Consider the following 21,094-nt stretch of genomic DNA (forward strand, 5'->3'; position numbering starts at 1 on the left):
TGGAAAGGAAAACAAAAGGATGTTAAGTGATTAAGTTAATTTTATAAGAATAGTGGTTTGGAAAACCGTTAAAATGATATACACTGAAATTCAACCAGAGGGATACGAGGAAGTCACTTTACAATGTTACTAAGTTTGATTTAAATACGGTAGAGATTTATGTTTGTTTGTTTGTTTGTTTAAAAAACATTTGGAAAATCAATTAAAAAAAATTGGAAAAAACAAGAGAGGCAGCAGCTCTGCAGGGTCTGAGCAGACCCTTTCCTGGCTGTTTCAAACCCTTTGTTTGGAGGTTAATATGAGCTGATCTGCTGATCTGTGGGTTATATTATTCATTTTTGCAGGGGTGTGGATTTTGCAAACATCTTGGATTTTTGTTTTGTTTTTTTTTTAATTTCAAAGCGTAAATCAATTAAGGCTGTGTGCATCTTTTGTTTCCAGCTGTGAGAAAGTCGATCAAGCCTTGCCACAAATTGTATTGGGAATTCCAATCATTTCTGAGAATGGAATCTCTACAGTTTCCTAATACGTCTTTGCTCTGTTTTTTAAAAGTGCGAACCCTGCAAACACTCGTGGCAAAGTGTGACAAGCCTTTGTCATGAGAGGGCAGTCTCTTCATCAGATCTTATGGTGTGGGCAAGATGATACTGATGAATGGGGGGGGTGCACTTTAGATACCCTGTACCTAAGCCATTTGGGGCTTTTTACGCAATATTCAGCACAGTAATTGTTTCCGAAAGCATCTTGGTGACCAGTGCAGATGTTTTAGAGAAGGAGGGCAGAATTTTACCAGATTGCCCCAGACACTCTCTCTCTCTCTCTCTCTCTCTCTCTCTATATATATATATATATATCATATTTTCTGCTCTATAAGACTCACTTTTTCCCTCCTAAAAAGTAAGGGGAAATGTGTGTGCGTCTTATGGAGCGAGTGCAGGCTGCACAGCTATCACAGAAGCCAGAACAGCAAGAGGGATTGCTGTTTTCACTGCGCAGCAATCCCTCTTGCTGTTCTGGCTTCTGAGATTCAGAACATTTTTTTTCTTGTTTTCCTCCTCCATAAACCAGGTGCGTCTTGTGGTCTGGTGCATCTTATAGAGCGAAAAATACGGTATATAAAAGCATAAATGTCTAGCCTTCCTGGAATGTTATGGGACAAAAGCACAGGTACTTTCTAAGCTACCTCTGTAAAATGGCAATGAGTGTGGTAAGGCTGCAGCAATGAAGCACACAATAAGACAACACAATAAAGCACTATAAAAGGTAAAGGGACCCCTGACCATTAGGTCCAGTCGTGACCGACTCTGGGGTTGCGGCGCTCATCTCGCTTTATTGGCCGAGGGAGCTGGCATACAGTTTCCGGGTCATGTGGCCAGCATGACTAAGCTTCTTCTGGTGAACCAGAGCAGTGCACGGAAACGCCGTTTACCTTCCCGCCGGAGCGGTACCTATTTATCTACTTGCACTTGGACGTACTTTCGAACTGCTAGGTTGGCAGGAGCTGGGACCGAGCGACGGGAGCTCACCCTGTTGCGGGGATTCAAACCGCCGACCTTCTAATCGGCAAGTCCTAGGCTCTGTGGTTTAACCCACGGCGTCACCCGCATCCCAGTATAAAGCACTATAGCGCTAGGTCAATTTGCAGCACACCTCTACAATCGCTTAGCGTATTTTTCTGTGAGTTTGTTTTCATGCTGTGTGTTCAGGCTGCCAAAAATATTGATGTTGATTCTGACATTTCAATCTTCCTGCATATCATAGGTTGAATCATAGGAAATAAAGTTTAGTTTTTGCCATAAAAATGTGATGGCATTTCAACCTTTTAGGTATTTGTTTGTTCTTGTTCTGAACAAAATGAATAGATTTAAATCAGTTTACCCAAAAAATAAGGAAATAAGAAGATTTGAACATTGCAGAGCAGGTGACATGCAGAAATTATTTTAATGAGTCATTGCATAATGATGATGAGATTACATGCAAAAGGGTTAGGGAATAAAGAAACAGAAGTGTACATCCTCCTGATAGATCCATAGAGAACAGATTATAGCAACGAGCTTGATCTTAATTTTTTTTTCTGGCAATAATTGCTAGTAAAGGGATCTTGGAGACCTTTGTAACAAGTTGCAGCCATTTTAATTGCAGAGAGAAGCCGAGAGGCTTTTAATTGCCAGAAGATATATTACAAAACGAGGTATCACTTTGCATTCATTTCAGAGTAATTAGTCTGAAATATTTGCAAAACTTGGGGGAAATCAGATACAAACTCAACTTTTTTTAACCACAGTTTGGACTAATGTCCCATACAGTGCTATGCAGATGAAAGGTTTCCTTAGTGGTTTAGGCTATAATCCTGTGATTGGTTGGCATTTAAGCCAATTGACTGCTCTGGGAATAAACTCTCAACTGTGTATCGGCCTCATCAGCATGTTTCAATCATGGGGGAAAACATCTGAATCAGGTTCTTTCAATTTAAATAAATAATATGATGTGATACTTTTATGCACTCATCAACACTGCAATAGAGCTTCAGTGCAATTACGTTTATTTTTTACTGAGTTATTAAAGCTCTAGTAGGAGACAAACTATTTCAGAATGCTTACAATGTTCCCCCTGCCCCTTTTTTGTCTTACCTGATTTGCTAACTGCCTGGACCTTCTACTGCCAGGCTTGTAGAATTTTTGTTTTTGTATAAAATAGTATTTTATTGATGTCCAATAGCCCTGATTCTTCTTATTTCCACTTACGTAGACATTGCTTTGAGCCACTTTCCCCATACTTAAGTACAGGTACCTCGGGTTAAGAACTTAATTCGTTCCAGAGGTCAGTTCTAAACCTGAAATTGTTCTTAACCTGAGGTACCACTTTACCTAATGGGGCCTCCTGCTGCCGCCGCGCCACAAGCATGCGATTTCTGTTCTCATCCTGAAGCAAAGTTCTTAACCCAAGGTAATATTTCTGGTTTAGTGGAGTCTGTAACCTTAAGCGTATGTAACCTGAAGTGTATGTAACCTGAAGCGCATGTAACCTGAGGTACCACTGTAATAATTGAGCCACATCCCTTTCTATTTATTCCTTTATTTCTTTTGTGATTAGAGTTATTTTATGCATACCCCATGTAATACAGCCTTCATAACCTCTCATGGCATGGCAATAAAGATACCTGGTGCATAATTCTCATTAGAATAGCAAAGTACTGCATCTTTATTTTATTTTTCTATGCTGGCTTGTTTGGTAAGTAATAAAGGATTAAGATGTCAAGCAGGTAATAGTCTTTTAAAAAGGTAAAGGTAAAGGACCCCTGACAGTTAAGTCCAGTTGCAGACGACTCTGGGATTGCAGCGCTCATCTTGCTTTACAGGCCCATCAGCCCCAGCTATCAGCATCCATGGTCCCTAGGGATGATGGGAATTGTAGTCTTGCAACATCTATAAATCCACAGGTTTCCCCATCCTTGATACAGATGCACATTTATGTCTGTCCCTTTGGTGTGGATGGGAATCTTCATTTACATGTGTTGACTGTTGTCACACTAAGATGTTTCCCCGTGTCTAGTACTAAATATGTGCTGTTTCTTGTTGTGCATGTTATCTCTTAACCTATGGCTGCACTCAACACAACTTGTGGTCAGCTTTGAGGGGCTTCTGTCTCAAGATAAAACAAAGCTCTGTTTTCCCCCACAAAAGCATGTTTTGTTTCTCTGGAGTCTGGCCTATTTCTTGTGCATCTGTTTAGGCTCATTCCAGTTCTTTCTAGCACTGAGGAGAGAGAAAAAAATACTTCATTGTGAAACACTTACAGCTTCCATTTTGATTACATATTGAGAAGCATTTAATTATCTTATCTCATTTAATTAGCTTCGCTGCTGGGGTCAATTGCTTTTTTATTAGCATGGCAGACTTCCGACTTTGATTGGCATGAAATAACATAAAACGCCGTATTTCGTTTTAAGACGGCACACTTCCGAGGCTTTGGCCGTTCTGTCATTTTATCAAATTGTAACATGTTATGTTGTGCGTATTTCTATCAGGACCAGCAGAACTTCTCTGCTTTCTGATCAGGGAATTTGAAGGCGGAATGTTCTTAACTTTCTGAATGAACAGACACAGAAAAAGTCAAGGCGTAATCCAGAACAGTAGTGCAGTTTGAATTTCTATGTTCCTTTGCACCATTACTGAAGCTAGTGGTGCATATTTTTAACGCTAATTAAATTTTGTGATGAAAATATAGCAGTCCCTTAAATTCACACGTCCCCACATTGACAGTGGATGTGGGCATAGACAAAGCCTACACAAAAAGACTTGGTTAGCTCGTAATACTACACCAAACTATGGCTTAGCGCAGGGCTCGGCAAACTACGGCCCAGGGGCTGGATGGGGCCTCCCGGCTCGTAAATCCAACCTGCGGACCCTGCCACCCACTCAGTTAGTCCCTGCGCGGGGACTGACTTCCGCTACACTGGCACGGCTTCGGATTGGCTGCAGGAAGCTCCTGCAGCCAATCCAAAGCTGCGGACGGCTCTGGGCAGGTGGCGACGCTGGCGCGACTTCTGATTGGCTGCAGGAAGTTCCTGCAGTCAATCCAAAGCCCCATCACCCACGTGCTGAGGTAAACCTGGTGCGGCTATGGACAGAGGGGCAGGCGGTGTGTCTGGACCGCACCATGGGCATCGTGACAGGCGCGTCGTGGGGCTTCAGCTGGAGTTTCGCGTGCCTGGTGCCCCTGTGCCTGGTGCCCAGCTCGGCACTGCTGCTGGTGGTGCGCTCGGCGGCCACCCTGGAGCAGCTGGAGGGCTATCTGTGCGCCACCTGCCTGCTGACCTGGCCTTGGACGATGGGCCGCAGCGTGTGGTGCATGCCGCCCGGGAGCTCCATGGGGATGGGCTAATGGAACAGCTGCTGCTCGTCAACAATGCCAGTGAGTGGGTGGCACCGAGACACGCTCCTGAGCACGTGCAGAGTGCGTTCCTCCTCTAGCTCTGGAGGCAGCTGCAGGACCGGCTTGCAGGTATTTATATTTTTCAAAATATAGTCTGACCCCCCACAAGGTCTGAGGGACAGTGGACTGGCCCCCTGATGAAAAAGTCTGCTGACCCCTGGCTTAGCGCAAGTGTGCACTCTCCCAGACAGGAAATCACGGCCACTTTGCTCCTCCACTGGTCCTGCTGTTGCTCTGCACCATGGTTTGGCTTAGCTCGTAGTTTGTCTTTTCCAGACAAACCATGGGCTGCAAACCGAGAACAAGCCTTGTGGCTTGTGGTCTGTCTGGAGTGAGACAAACCATCACTTAGCGGCACAGCAGTAACAGGACCCAGAAGTAGAGCAGAACAGCCACTCTCTCTTATCTGGAAGCCCACACATTCCTGCTAAGCCATGGTTTGGTTTGGCCTGGCATTGCAAGCTAACAAGGTCACAGATTTCAATGAGACTGAGAAGCCTGTTCTGTCAGGAATGTGCACAGATGTTCAATGTGAAGTTGGGGAAGGGTCTGGGAGCCACACACTTGAGGATGACATGTGAGGAAGGGAGCTTCGGTTAACCAGCCCTTCTTAGAGCAATTCTCCATCGTGAAGGGAGCCATCAAGGTACATTAATGGCCCCAATGGAACTTAATGACTCTTGCTGTATAGGCATTGTCATACAAAGAAGAAGCTAGACCAGTCTCCCTTGGGTTATGAGGCTGTATTTTGCACAATGTTCATACCACAGAAAGAAAGGCATGGCTCTCAATAACTGCATAGTCCCTGTTCTGCTATATTTAGCAAGGTGAAAAGCTGTTGAGGGAGTAGATTTTTAGCGCGAAATGGCTAGTAAGGAATTATTTGGAGCAGGAGCGTCCTCTCTCCCAGTCGCCGCTCTGCTCAGCCTGAAGCCACACACAAGTGTGATATTTGGTTATAGAAATCCCTCAGGGGAAACGATCACAGAGCTAATTGTAATAAGACTCATTCTTACTAAAGTGGTGAATCTTTGGGCTGTACCATTTCAGACTTGCAGGTAGGCCGGTGCTCTGTAAGGGGGAGGGAACACACCCTGAATTTTATCTTGGAGGGTCCCCAACCTCTTACTTCTCCACAGCCTTCATCAATATATGTGACTTTCCTAACACGTTGATAGTGGCTGAAATTTCCATTTTACAGACAGTTCCTTCTGTCCAGCGACTTATTTTTTTCACCCTTAAGGTAGTACTAAGTACAGTAGAATACGTGTTCAGCTACACAGGCAGTGTTAAAGTGCTTTCAAAAGGCAACTTTGATTATATTGGCATTTGTGATACCAGGATACAGTTCATGCACAATCTTTGTTATTAATCTACTGTAGTCTGGTGATCAGTATGAGGTATCTAAAACTAATACAAGCGGCTTCTGGTCCTCTGTATTAAACAGCATTGGCCACAAGAGGGCACCATGGTTTAAAGGAAAGCTAAGAAACTGTTAAGCCTACGGGGTGAACTTGGAAGTTCAAAATGTAAAATGGGCAATATGAAAAGCGTTTGGATTTCATTTCCTAGTGGCAAACTCAAATTTTTGTTTCCAAAGCTTAGTTATATGCAAACTATGTCATGTTGGGTGCCCATTATATTTTGTTTTGGAAGAATGAAAAAAGACACTATTTCCTGCCTTAAAATGTATTTCTGCTTTCATTTTGGAGAGTGTGCTACAAGCAAGACGTTGCAGTCTTTGATATTGGGCATTCAGAACTTTTTTGGTTATATCCTTCAGTGATCAGACCTCAGCTAAGTCTGTTCAGAGGCAAGTCACACAGATTTCAGGTTGATAAACTTGCAGTGCCAACCCCCTTAATGCATTTTAGGTGTATATATGTAAGGAGTTTTTTAAAGTCTAAATCAAAAGAACATAAAATATCAATCTGACACATAGAGGAGTTTGAATCCAGCTTCATCGTGCAGGTATATTTGACAAATAGGATTGACTTTCCCTGTCAAGAGGGAATGGAGAAGTTATTTGTCTCATTTGCATGTAACGCTAAGCCCATAAACTATGATTTATTAAGCCATACTGAGCCCAAATGCATCTGCTTCGCTCCTCCCTACCATGAAAGAAACCATGAAGAGACTAGCTTAGCATGATGTCCAAACCAGGCCAGGATAATGGTTTGTTTCGCTCTGCAAACCATCACAGCAAGCCAACTCGAAACCATCATTCGTTCTTGGCTTTGCGATCGTGACTTGTTAGGGTGAAGAAAACCACGGTTGTGGGTGTAGACGACTCTTTGTGGTTTGCCTACCTCCTTGTGGGAGGCAGAAGTGAAGTGGAAGCTCTTAAGCTCTGCACACCAGCAGGGAATTGAAGAAGCTCAACTGCAAGACAGTTAAAGCCCAGGAGATGCAGAAGATGTCACCTGCTTGCACCTTATGCTAGAAAAGTTTTGTGCAGGAATGAAATGAACTACAGTGGTACCTCGGTTTACAAATTTAATCCATTCCTGGAGTCCGTTCTTAAACTGAATCCTTTCTTAAACTGAGGCGTGCTTTCCCTAATGAGGCCTCCCGCCGCCGGTGCCCTTCCACTGTTCGGCTTCCGTTCTTAGACCGAGATAAAGTTCACAAACCAGACCACCAAAAGTTTTGGTTCTGTACCTGGGAGAGAACGATTTGGTGGGGGGGAGGCATTGCCCTGACCCTGGCTGCAGGCCATGTACCTGGCAATGACCATCTGCTGGTCCAAACTCCTCCCCCGACTGCGCTAGAGAGGGGTTGACAGGCCCTCTCACATTAATTATGCGGTGCAAAAAGTCAACAGGGCCATGCGCCACACCATGCGGCAAATGGACGGACTCTCTATTCCATATCCCACCATCAGAGTGGATAAGGGTGGGCTATTTAGGGCTGACGGGGTACATTTGACCCCCCTGGGGAATGAGCTTTGGCTGCATGACCTGCGCCTAAGGCCTTAAAGATTGGGCAGATAGGCTTTTGTTCTTCAGCTGTGGGTTTCTTGGTGGTGAGGCCCTTTAGGGCCTCAGGTGGTGGATTTAGGCCTTGGCAAGGTATCCTTTAGTCCAGCGGTTCTCAACCTGTGGGTCCCCAGATGTTGTTGGACTACAACTCCCATCATCCCTGAGCTCTGGCCTTGCTAGCTAGGGGTGATGGGAGTTGTAGTAAAACAACATCTGGGGACTCACAGGTTGAGAAAGGCTGCTTTAGTCTATCTTCAAGTGGGGGGGGGACATTTCATGCACACACACCCACACACACAGCGGCATTTGCAGGGTGCTCGCAAATAGGACTGTTTGTAAACCAAGGTACCACTGTGTAACTAAATAATAATAATAATAATAATAATAATAATAATTTATTTATTTATTTATTTATTTATTTATATCCCGTCCTCCCCAGCCAAAGCCGGGCTCAGAGCGGCTAACGACAGTAAAAATAACACAGTTTACATAAAATCACAATCAATTAATTGAAATGCATTCTGAAATCAATTCATTCTAAAATCAATTCAGAGTCAAATTAATGGCAACCATTGGGCTAGAGTTCTATGAGGGTTACAGAAGGAGGGGGTCAGACTGTGCCTTGGCCAAAGGCCTGGTGGAACAGCTCCATCTTGCAGGCCCTGCAAAAATATGTCAAGTCCTGCAAGGCCCTAGTCTCTTGTGACAGAGCGTTCCACCAGATCGGGGCCACGGCCGAAAAAGCCCTGGCTCTGCTTGAGGCCAGCATAACCTCCCTGTGGCCCGGGATCTCCAAGATGTTTTTATTTGAAGACTGTAAGTTCCTCTGTGGGACATACCAGGAGAGGTGGTCCTGTAGGTACGAGGGTCCTAGGCCATATAGGGCTTTAAAGGTTAAAACCAGTACCTTAAACCTGATCCTGTACTCCACCGGGAGTCAGTGTCGCTGGTATAGCATGTGTTCTGCTGGCACAAGCATGTGAACTTCTGTTGGAACCTGCCTGTTAGAGGGCTGCACTCTTCCACTAGCAATGACACAAATGTTTTCAGAACGCCACAACCAGTGTGGTACTCATGCTTTTGTGGATGCAGTCCTACACCTTTGGTGGCTGTGTCACTCATGGAATTTGGTTTCAGGAAGACAGTACACTTGTATCAAGGGTGTAGCTTGAGGTCCTCAGTTTCGGGGGGGAGGGAAGGGTCTCTGGAGAACCTCATGTAGAGATTCCTGGAGCCTATTTTACGAAGTGCGAAATCGATAGTGATGTGCCAATGAGCCGGTCAAGGGAGTCCACCGACAAGCTGCTAAATTCACTCCAAAGCTGAGCAGCCAACCCATGGAGCAATCATTGTGTTATCCTATATATTAAACACCATGTAAAAATTGCCCCAGGATACTCTATGCCAAACGATTCGGAGTCGATGTAATGACATTCTAAATCAGCCTGAGAGTGTTTAGACCACCCACGGGTAATTGGAAGTGGGGGCAGTTCTTTCAATAATAGGGTTTAAAGCTTTTAGTGACTGTTGTTGTTGCTGCTGCTGCTGGGATTTTGCTTGTACAGTTTTGTAAGTTCAAAGTGCTACAGCAAAGTCTATCGTGGCCTTACCAGGATCCACCATGCTTGCAGGATCCAGGAACAAACCAGGAACATTCCACTATGTTTTCACACTTGATGCAACCAAGTATTACACATTCTACAATAGTTGCTTCTCCCCCACAAAAAAAGAACACAAGAAAAAGCTCAGATTTCTATCTCAAGCAATATGGATACTTGGGTTCTGTGCAATCCCAGCATGAGCCGTGCAATGTGCAATAATGGATTTATTGAATTCCAGTACAGAGCAGGGTCTGGATTCCACCAATGTTTTCGGCAGGTAGAAGCCAGCAAACATGCTCCCAGATCTGAGAGCCCACAGAAGACAGGGGGAGAAAAGGTCATGTGGTTCTGATAGACAAGCAGAAAGCTTGCACATACTGAGCGATTTCTTTAGTGCTACCTTGAATTGGATCCCAGATTTTAAATATATATAAATTATTATTATAGAATCTGTTTTCTGGCTCAGGATCAGTAGAACTCATAGGCAATTTCAGAAGTCTTTTAAGCCTCACTAGTGATCATTCAGGTTTGCGAAACATTTTATCCATATGAGAAGTTAGGAGCAGTTTCTCTTAAACTGTTTTGCTTGAGTGAATTATTATTATTATTATTATTATTATTATTATTATTATTATTAATTATTATTATTATTATTTCTATATTGCCCATCTGGCTGGGTTTCCCCAGCCACTCTGGGTGGCTTCCAACAGAAGGTTAGAAACACATTAAAACATCAGTCATTAAAATCTTCCCTAAACAGGGAACCCTATCCGTTTTTATCATCCCGTTTTGTAGCTATTTTAGATGAATTGTGCAGTGGAATGCAGAATGTGAGTGTACCTCATATGTGTGTGCACACACACAAACAGATATATATATAAATATGTAACACCGGCTTGATGTTTGTTGACTCGGTAGTCTGACAAACAGCATCTGAGAGTTTCTAAGAAGGTCATCTAAAGCCCACTTAACACTCGTGTAGCCTCATCGACTTAAATTGGATTATACCCAATGCAAGCAGCCACTGAAGTGCCTCCTAACTGTGCTCAAAGTGCAATTACAAGATTACTGTACAACTCTGTGGTTGCCTCTGTATGGATTTAGACGGTTTTGAATTTATCAGTCACCTTTCTACTGTGTTTTTATGTCAGTGGCAGCCCAGTGTACTGCGTACTGCTTAATCTAGCAGGGTTTCCTAAACTTAGGTCTTGAGGTGCTTTTCCCTATCATCCCTCACCACTGGTCCTGCTAGCTAAGGATGATGGGAATTGTAGACCAAAAACAGCTCGAGACCCTGTAATCGAGGTTAATGGAAGCCACTGTGTGTGTCCCATTAAAAGGTAAAGGAAGCCCTGTCCATTAGGTCCAGTTGTGGCCGACTCTGGGATTGCGGCGCTCATCTTGCTTTATTGGCCGAGGGAGCCAGTGTACAGCTTCCGGGTCATGTGGCCAGCATGACTAAGCCACTTCTAGCAAACCAGAGCAGCGCACGGAAACACCGTTTACCTTCCCGCTGGAGTGGTACCTATTTATCTACTTGCACTTTGACGTGCTTTCGAACTGCTGAGTTGGCAGGAGCAGGGACCCAGCAACAGGAGCTCACCCCGTCACGGGGATTTGAACCGCCTACCTTCTGATCAGCAAGTCCTAGGCTCTGAGGTTTAACCCACAGCACCACCTGCATCCCGTGTGTCCCATTACCTACGGCATAAATTCCTTCCCCAACCTGATGCTCGCCAGATATTTTGGACTATAGTTCGTTTCATCCCTGATCATTGTCCTTGCTGACTGGAGCTGATGGGATTTGAGGCAGCAGCAGGCTGAGGAACAGAGCAAATCAAGGCATTCATATTGTCTTAAGAACCTCTTGTTCGTGTTTTGGGACAGGCAGGTTGTTTTCAAGTGGAATTTATGGTTTTAATGAATATGTGCTGCTGTCGAATGAGATTAGCTGTGGGTGCCATTCAGGCTTGCCCTGTACTCTTGGAAATACAATGTGATTACTCGTGTGTTGGATCTGTGTACCTATGAAGCTGAGGTCGCTTCTCCTCCATTGGGGTGTGATAATTAATTTGCAAGGCCCTCCATTAACCTTCCAGTGTAGCTTTGCTATTAAACAACTAATAAGTGTGTTGACTTGAAACTTTCTTGTTTCCTTGATGAGTTCCAAACCTCTGGCAGTGTTTTAAAATATTTTTGTTAAATTAATTTCTTTGGCAGCTTTTGTTTAAAAAGAAGGAGAAGAAGAAGAAGAAATGTGATTATGAGTGATTACAAAAATAATTACAAGATACCGCAAATAGCTTGGTTCATAAATTATGGGGTATGTGCTAAATTGTTTCATGACTGTAGCCGTGGAACAGGTTGAAAACCAATAAAGTGTAGTGGTTGTAATTTTGGTCTAAGAGTGCAGAGATGTCACCATGAAGTTCAGGGAGTGAGCTGGGCTGGACCAGCCATACTCTCTCAGCTGATGTGAGGACAATGTTTGGACTCTTGGGCACACCATGTAAGTTTTAAGAACTGCTTTTAATTCCTGCATTGCAAGGGGTTAGACTACATGGCCAACTCTGCAATTCTATAATTCCATGAAAATGCTGTATTTTAAATAGTTGTAACCCACTCTGGAACCTTAGGGTGAAAGACTGGTAATAAATTAAAATGATGGTGGTGACTATGATAAGAACTGCTGCTCCATGTTCCTTGAAGGAAAGGCTAGATTTCAAATGTACCCAGATGAATAAAAATAGCCATGTATACTTCAGTTCATCATCATCATCATCATCATCATCATCATTTATTTATTACAGTGGTACCTCAGGTTACAAACACTTCGGGTTACAAACTCCATTAACCCGGAAGTAGTACCTCAGGTTAAGAACTTTACCTCAGATTGAGAACAGAAATCGTGCAGGTTAAGAACAGTTTCAGGTTAAGAATGGACCTCCGGAATGAATTAAGTTCGTAACCCAAGGTACCACTGTATTATTATTATTATTATTATTATTATTATTATTATTATTAAATTTTATTATTTATACCCTGCCCATTTGGCTGGGTTTCCCCAGCCACTCTGGGCAGCTCCCCACAGAATATTAAAAACACGATAAAACATCAAACATTAAAAATTTCCCTAAACAAGGTAAATTTGGAAACACAGTTCTCCAGCCCAAGCAGTGCTTACGAAAATACATATGCTGGTGAAAATAGGATCCAGAAATGTTAGAAGAAATATGCCTACAAAAGGTATATTTTTAAGGAGAAATTTGCAGTCAAATGCCACTGAATTTTCATAAGGACTTTTAAAAAAAATTACTAGCTGATATGGAAATCTGGAGAGCTTAATAAGTCCCATTGAACTGAATTTACTTACTTTTGAGGAGGACATGAATAGGATTGCTCTAATAGAACAGCTGCTTGGATCAAGATCAGGTTATGACTGCTTTGGGACTTTTGTCAGAAATTATAGGGTTCCTGCATAATTTCTGATTTTGTAAGCATGCATTCAGAGAAGTGACCACTAATTATCTAAGTAAAATGTGGCATAAATAATATGATTTTGTTTTCTCTTTAGGATTAACTTAAAGGTATTGAATCCCCTAGTTTACAGAAAATGGTCTGCAAAGATAATTTAATAGATTCATTTATTTTCATTTATGGCCCACGTTTATTCCATCATAAAATGCAAGGCCGTTTAGCTGGGGTTCCCAGGTGGTTTTCAGGCACTGAAAAAGTCTTGACCTACTTCATTTCAACAAGGTAGAGTACAATGCTCTATGCAGCTACAGTAAGTAAAGAATAAGATGTAACTCCCACTGTGGCAGTGGTCTAGCAAACATTTTGGAAGCCTGGTGGGCAGTTTTTCTTGGCTTATGGGGGACCGACGACCTTCTAGCTTCACCTTTTCTTTTTTAAAGAAACCCCCTTTAAAAAAAATATTATTTATACCCCGCCCATCTGGCTGAGTTTCCCCAGCCACTCTGGGCGGCTCCCAATCGAGTGTTAAAAACAATACAGCATTAAATATTAAAAACTTCCCTAAACAGGGCTGCCTTTTAGTAAGGTTGCAGAGAACCTACAGACAACATATATACCTGCTGCTTTTAGGTTATAAAAACCTACCTACCTACTGTTTGAGGGTGATATATTTGTTGCGTAAGCACTCTGTGTTTGGCAGGCAAACTTTCCTAACTTGCAGCGTAATGCTTATATTTGTTTCAGTCGTCTTTATCAGTGAGATGTAGGATGTGCTTCACTTTACATGTGGGATGTGCTTCACTTTTCTTTAGTCAGAAAAATTGGAAGTTCCACCTGGCCTGTATTATTCAGAAACGGAAGTGATGAATCTCTGTTGCTTTACATTTGTGGCAACAGCCAATATCTTGAGCCTCCTTCATTATGCCTGTATTTAATGGGCAAAATATACAGTAGAAGAGTAGAAGTAAAGTGGGGGAGGGAGGAAATCAAAGAAATATCTGGGATTTAAATGCCAGTTTTCCTATTCATGATAGAAGCATCTCGTTCATTGGAAGTAAATAGAAATGGTCTCCATTATTGTTTAGCTTTCTTGACACTCAAGATATTTGTACTTAGCAAACATAATTGCAACAGCTGTTTGGGCTGATTCTTCCCCCCATTTCCCCCCTTCCACCTATTTGTTGTGAAGATGTATTTAGTCCTCTTTCTCAAGAGCACAGAAAAGTACTAAAATCAATCTGGAAATGTTTGCTGCTACGCTTCTGATGACCCAGGCCATATTGTCGCCTTGAGTCTGTTGTCTCTCTCATCCTCAATGGAAGGCAAAAAAAAGGGGGGGCTTAATCTTGTAGGGTTAAATAAAAGAAGGAATGTGGTACAAGGAAAGATTCCTTTTATGCTAGGCAACAACACTGAACATGTCGTGATGACTGAAAGTGCCTGTGGGCATTTGGTCCCTATTGGTTCTCACATTGAATGCAATGATGCCCACAGATAGCCTGTATTGTTGTCAGTTAAATGGGATCATGAGTGTCTGAAAGGTGTTTGAGAATGAACTGAAAATCATTTTCACAAGTGGATGATTACTTCTGCCACATGTTAACCGAACTCTATCAGAATGGCCCAGATTTTGAGACTGCATTAATTGCTCTTTCAACCTTGACTGAGGTTTCTTTTTAAGAAAGCCCTTTGCCGGACTAAACAGCTATGTGTATTGATTTTTTTCCCCTCCTTCTTCCCCTTGTTGTATTTTCCCCTATTGTGATAAATAAAACCTTATAGAAAGCAGAGAAGTTGTATTCAGAATGCATATGGGATCGTTCCATTCCTTAGAATAAAAAAAACACACACAACCAAACAAGGCGAAAACAATCTCTCCAAAAGTCATAAAGCCAGCCATCTCACGTGAATGAATTGTTCCAGTATTCCATAGACAAATTATTCATTCTGCTAGCCATTGGTAATGAGGACATTGTCATCAACATGTAGAACTGTGAAAACTCCCAGCTTGGTCTTAATGCATAAACTTTTGTTCTCTGTGTACATATTTGACATACTGACAGATAATAGAAACTACCATTGCTGTGTATTTTGATTTTGTTGTTGTTCCTTTCAGAACTTAACTTCAGGTGGCAGGGGAAGAATATTTTCCACATGCTGTATTAACAATTTTGATTATTGCATTTAACACAAAGCACTGTTTTCTTGTTGTGGAAGTCAGCGCATCCGAGGGGGCAATTGTATAAGGATAGTCACTTGGAATATGTGGCGGGGGGAAACAACCCAGGACCCATTGTAATGTTTGTTATTTTGAAAAATACATTTCATGTCTTTGAAATGTATTTTGAAATGTTATTTTGAAAAATACATTTCATGTCTTTGAAATGTCAGTGGTGCTAAATGGGGGACTTTGCACACTCAAAAAGTAGCAGAGAAGAGAGCTCATTATGTGATGTATTAATTAGACATAAATTAGGCTGCAGTCCTATATGTTTTGCATTTCCCTGCCCAAGGGCAGAGGGGAGGATCCAACCCCATAAGACCATAGCCCAGTGACAGAGCAACTGTTCCATATATACAGTAAATCCCAGATTCAACGCCCAGCATCTACAAATAGTGTGGAAAATACTCCTGAAAACCTGGAGCTCTGCTGTCATCCAGTGTAGACATTATTGAGCTCAGTGGACCAGTGGTCTGACTCAGTATACTACAGCTTCCTATATACCCAAAAGGCTCTTCCCTCCAACCATGGAAACCTCCTCAGTCCTTGCCTTTTTGATATCGGAGCTCCAATATCAGTAGAAGTAGAAAGGAGGTGCGTTGGAAATCATGCATCCCAAAGATCTAGAGGATTGACGGGGAACTTCTGATAGCCAAACCAGTCTTGGCGCATCGGGGGTCCTCGTTGGTCCATTGTGTACCTGTCCATCAGCTGACACCTCTGGGGGTTCAATCCTCATCAGCTGATGAAGGCAGGGTGGGGTTGAGTCCTGCTCACTTTGGCTCCATACACCTGGGAACAAGGTGCATAGCCACAGCAGTGCGGGGCTATTTGAAAGCCCTTTTGCAAACAGCCTCACCCTGCTTTATAAACCTCTGATTTTAGCATGGCATTTCCTGACTGTTTGAGCTTTTGCCTTTCCACTTCAGTTCTGGGCAATGTGAGTAGGGGGTTATTTAATTTCCCCCTTTGCATTGTTGTAACCAATAAGGAAGCATGGGAAGAAGCAAGGCTTTTCCTGAGACCTAGTGAAGAATTCCAGAATTGGGGAAGCATACTGACCAAGCCTGCAATCTTATAACATACTTGAATTTAGTGGGACTTACTTCAGAGTAGGCATGTTTGTGATTACACCGTAAATCAATGTGAATTTCAGGAGGATTTGTGCATTTAGAAATGCGTGCAAACATTTTGGGGAGCTTGTAGTCAAAGTTTGAATCCTGACAAGACAGAAGTACTGTTTTTGGGGGACAGGAGGCGGGCAGGTGTGGAGGATTCCCTGGTCCTGAATGGGGTAATTGTGCCCCTGAAGGACCAGGTGCGCAGCCTGGGAGTCATTTTGGACTCACAGCTGTCCATGGAGGCACAGGTCAAATCTGTGTCCAGGGCAGCTGTTTACCAGCTTCATCTGGTACGTAGGCTGAGACCCTATCTGCCTGCGGACTGTCTCGCGAGAGTGGTGCATGCTCTGGTTATCTCCCGCTTGGACTACTGCAATGCACTCTACGTGGGGCTACCTTTGAAGGTGACTCGGAAACTAAAACTAATCCAGAATGCGGCAGCTAGACTGGTGACTGGGGGCGGCCGCCGAGACCATATAACACCGGTCTTGAAAGACCTACATTGGCTCCCAGTACGTTTCCGAGCACAATTCAAAGTGTTGGTGCTGACCTTTAAAGCCCTAAACGGCCTCGGTCCAGTATACCTGAAGGAGCGTCTCCACCCCCATCATTCTGCCCGGACGCTGAGGTCCAGCGCCGAGGGCCTTCTGGCGGTTCCCTCATTGCGAGAAGCAAAGCTACAGGGAACCAGGCAGAGGGCCTTCTCGGTAGTGGCGCCCGCCCTGTGGAACGCCCTTCCAGCAGATGTCAAAGCGATAAACAACTACCTGACATTCAGAAGACATCTTAAGGCAGCCCTGTTCAGGGAAGTTTTTAACGTGTGATATTTTACTGTATTTTTGGTTTTTATGGAAGCCGCCCAGAGTGGCTGGGGAGGCCCAGCCAGATGGGCGGGGTATAAATAATAAATTATTATTATTATTATTATTATTATTATTATTATTATTATAAGTTTGATGAGCTTAAATGGATCGTAGACAACAGGGGGTGTTGCAGGCCTTGAAAGAACATGTGGAGGGGGTTGCAAGCTGCAAAATCTAGCTTCTTCGCTAGTTCCCACACCCTCCATTATACCCTAACAACTGCCACCACCACACAACCCCCAACATCTCCATATTCAACAAACGGAAGGCGTTCTACATGTATACAGATGCACTGGGTAAAGAGCAGCCATTTTGTATTGTTTGCTTTAAAATACAGGGCAGTGCGCATAACATTGCATGTGGTGGTGTGTTCCTCTATATATACCTTCCCTGCAGGAAAAGGTGACAGCATTTTCAACCTTTTTGAAAATGGAGGAGACGGGAGTGGGAGAGCAGCCAGCAGAGACCTCCTTGGAGTGTTTGGGAGAGCCTCCTTCTCCAAGAACTCACTGATCACTTCGCATTCAAGAGCAGAGAATGCAGAGAAGTGTGGCTCCTGGGACTCCCCATAGGCTCTCAGGATGTTGTTGGGGACGGAAGAGGAGGGACTCAGTTTAGGCAACATCTCCCTTGCGTGGAGACATGGGTTCTTTGTCTTACACTCAGATGACTGAATAAAGCCCTCTAGTTCTCTAACTACTACTTACTTACTAAGTCCACCACATATGATAGAAGGTGCCTGGGCACCTTTCTTCGGAATTCCTCCATATCCGAACTCCTGTGAACCCTCTGCCGGCTCTGCAGGGATATTTCAATTGGTCTAGTTGGCAGGATATTTCAGAACAGTCACCTTGTGAAGCTGAATGGCAGAAGATGCAAGACAGGTAACAGGAGGAACCTTTTCCCACAATGCATCTTTGCTACCTTGAGATGGTGTGATGGCCACCAGCTCAGGCAACTAGCTTTAGAATGGGCTTCGATAAATCAATGAAGGACGAGGCTGTCACTGGAAGTTATATTTCTTCCTATCTGAGAAGGTGTGCCTCAGAGGACTCATATCATGTGTATGAGAGGAATGTTGTGGTTATGTCCCACTTGTGAGCTTCCTAACACCATTTGGTTGACCACTGGGGGAAGATGGAATACTGAACTAAGATAGATTTTTTTATCCAGTCCAAAAGTCTTTACTTACATTCTTTTCTTTTTGAAAATAAATTTTATTTTCAGTTTACAAATACACACCTTCCAATTACATACTCCCAATTCAAATACATATCAGACTTCCCTTCCCCCCCATTTTGTGGTCTCTTCTCTTACTTAAATTTTTAACACTGTCTTTTCCACTTTACTCCATTTTTAAATAATTCTACAATTAAGCTTAATAATTCTTTTAACTGCTTTATTTAAATTAGCCCTGCTAATGTACTTAATTGCACAAATGATTTTTCAAATATTCCACAAATGTTCCCCACTCCTTGATAATCCCCCCCCCTTATTGGTTTCTTACCACACCCGTTAATTTTGCCATTTCAGCATAATCCATCGATTTCATCAGCCACTCTTTCTGAGTTGAAACAGCATCCCTTTTCCTGCTCCGGGCAAATACCATTCTGGCTGCGGTTGTAGCATACATAAACAAATTTCTAAGGTCCTTTGGAATTTCTGTGCTCACTATCCCTAAAAGAAACGCTTTGGTTTTTTACTAAAAGCTATTTTAAACATTTTCTTCAATTCATTGCAAATCATTTCCCAGAAAGTGTTGGTTCTCTTACAGGACCACCACATATGGTAGAAAGTGCCTTCTTTTTCTTTACATTTCCAACACAGATTTGATTTTGATTTACACATTTTTGCAAGTCTGCTAGGAGATAAATATCATCTATATATCATCTATATATCATTTTCATATATTTTTCTTTCAATGTATAACATGCTGTGAATTTCAAATCTACAATTCATAGTTTCTCCCATGCAGCCATTTCAATATTGTGACCAATATCTCTTGCCCAGTGGATCATCACAGATTTCACCTGCTCCTTTGCCAGAGCCCTTCCCTAGCATATGCCCAGGAAAGTGTTTTGAGTTGTGATGAGGAAAAAGCTCTTCTGCATTCTGCTCAGCGTTCTTTTCCTTTCACCACAAACATCTCAATAATGCTAATATAAGGAATAAAGGGCAGGTTTTCAGAGCAAATGGTCTTCCAGGCAGGCTATAGCTCCTTTGCCGCTTCCTTTTTTTGAAAGCCAGCAAAATCCTGCCTTTCATCTTGAGTAGCAAGAGTATGAGACTTTCTGACCCAGCTGAGACATTAAGGTAGTTCAGTAGTAATCCTATTTGCATTGGGTCTGCTTTGCATACGGGAATGGTCATGTCATTATACCATTGTAAACACTGCAGCCTGAGTGTGTGTGTTTGGAATATTGGCCTGCACACAGACACACTTTCTTCTGTGCAAGCGTGAATGAAGAGAATGAATCACGGCACGCAATTTGTATTTCTGTAGGTGATTTATTCTTCGAAGCGTCTGAGTGCAAAGAGGTGGCAGCCTTTTAGGGGTGTAAGAAAGTAGAGAATCCACCTGGACCATACTCTCCTCTCTCCATGCCTCTTTAGATGGAAAAACTTGGTGTACATCTTACGTCAAGCTTAACACAACACAAGCTTCTCTTTGAATGACAATACAGGATCTTTTTCAAAAACAAGCAGCGTTGCTTTGCGTTTAATATTTACAGGAAGGTTCTTAAGACTGGGATGGGGCACAGCTAACCTGTGGCCTCCAGATGTTGCTGTACTCCCCAGGGAATTATTATTTTTTGGTCTTTGAAGCATTTTATCAGCGTAGACTTTCTTATCAAACTGCTGTTTTCCCTTCTGTAATTAACTACATCTTGACATACAAAATGTTACAAATACATTGAGTGTTCTTCTAGTGTTTAGAAGAGGCACCATCATGAGTAAAATTTTGATGGAGAATAGAAACCTACTGTTATAATAAACAGCAGATGAACTGCAGAAAAACTAGAGTTAGCAATGCAGACAAACAGCCTGTACAGTGGTACCTCGCGTTACAGATGCTTCAGGTTACAGACTCCACTAACCCAGAAATAGTACCTCGGGTTAAGAACTTTGCTTCAGGATGAGAACAGAAATCGCACAACGGCAGTGTGGCAGCAGCAGGAGGCCCCATTAGCTAAAGTGGTGCCTCAGGTTAAGAACAGTTTCAGGTTAAGAACGGACCTCCAGAAGGAATTAAGTTCTTAACCCAAGGTACCACTGTAGTTTGGCACGCGGAGGTCTGCTTCACATAGTAGGATTTTAACCAACATCCCGAAGGCCAACCACACTGAAGTCACAGTGGTGAGCCAAGAACTCACCAGTTTAAAATTTGCCTCACCAATAAACTTAACAAGGTAATGTTCAGCAAATCTCAACCATGGAAGAGAATACTGACTTGCTTTACAAGATTGTTGAAAAGATGAGTAATATAATATCTGTATCATACTTGCGTTGAAAATAAAATTGTAAGCATATCACGCAGAAAATTATACAGGAATTTTAAGGGCAGGTGGATAGAGGGTAAAACAAAAATCAAGTGCTTAAGTCAAAAGGAGCTCAAATAGTGTTGTTAATATGCCATTGAGAGTCATTTTAGTGTAACATTTTAAATTATGATTATTTTTTTTGCTTGGCAGGTATTTGTATGCACTTGGGCAGAAGGTTTGGAAAAGGTGGAAAAAGCGCTACTTCGTTCTTGTACAGGTTTGTAATGTTTGTTACCTGTTCAATATGGATAGTAGTATTGCCAAGAACATTGGTGGAGCAATAAAACTTCACTGTATGTAACAGCTCCAGTGTTGAAGCTGCATGTGTGTTTGTTTTTAGTTTTGCAGTTGAG

At 42.7% G+C, this 21,094-nt stretch overlaps 1 protein-coding gene across 11 annotated transcripts in view; it reads left to right on the forward strand.

Annotated features, from left to right (window-relative positions):
* Positions 1-21,094, forward strand: part of CADPS2 (calcium dependent secretion activator 2) — a 360,741-nt gene that overhangs the window by 195,014 nt on the left and 144,633 nt on the right. For all 11 annotated transcript variants that reach the window (XM_053405611.1, XM_053405613.1, XM_053405612.1 and 8 more), the window contains exon 9: positions 20,892-20,958. In XM_053405611.1, the coding sequence (XP_053261586.1) occupies positions 20,892-20,958 (67 nt within the window). The remainder of the gene's footprint in view (positions 1-20,891; positions 20,959-21,094) is intronic.

This window comes from Podarcis raffonei, chromosome 10 (assembly GCF_027172205.1).
Source record: "Podarcis raffonei isolate rPodRaf1 chromosome 10, rPodRaf1.pri, whole genome shotgun sequence".
Classification (NCBI taxonomy): Eukaryota; Metazoa; Chordata; class Lepidosauria; order Squamata; family Lacertidae; genus Podarcis; species Podarcis raffonei.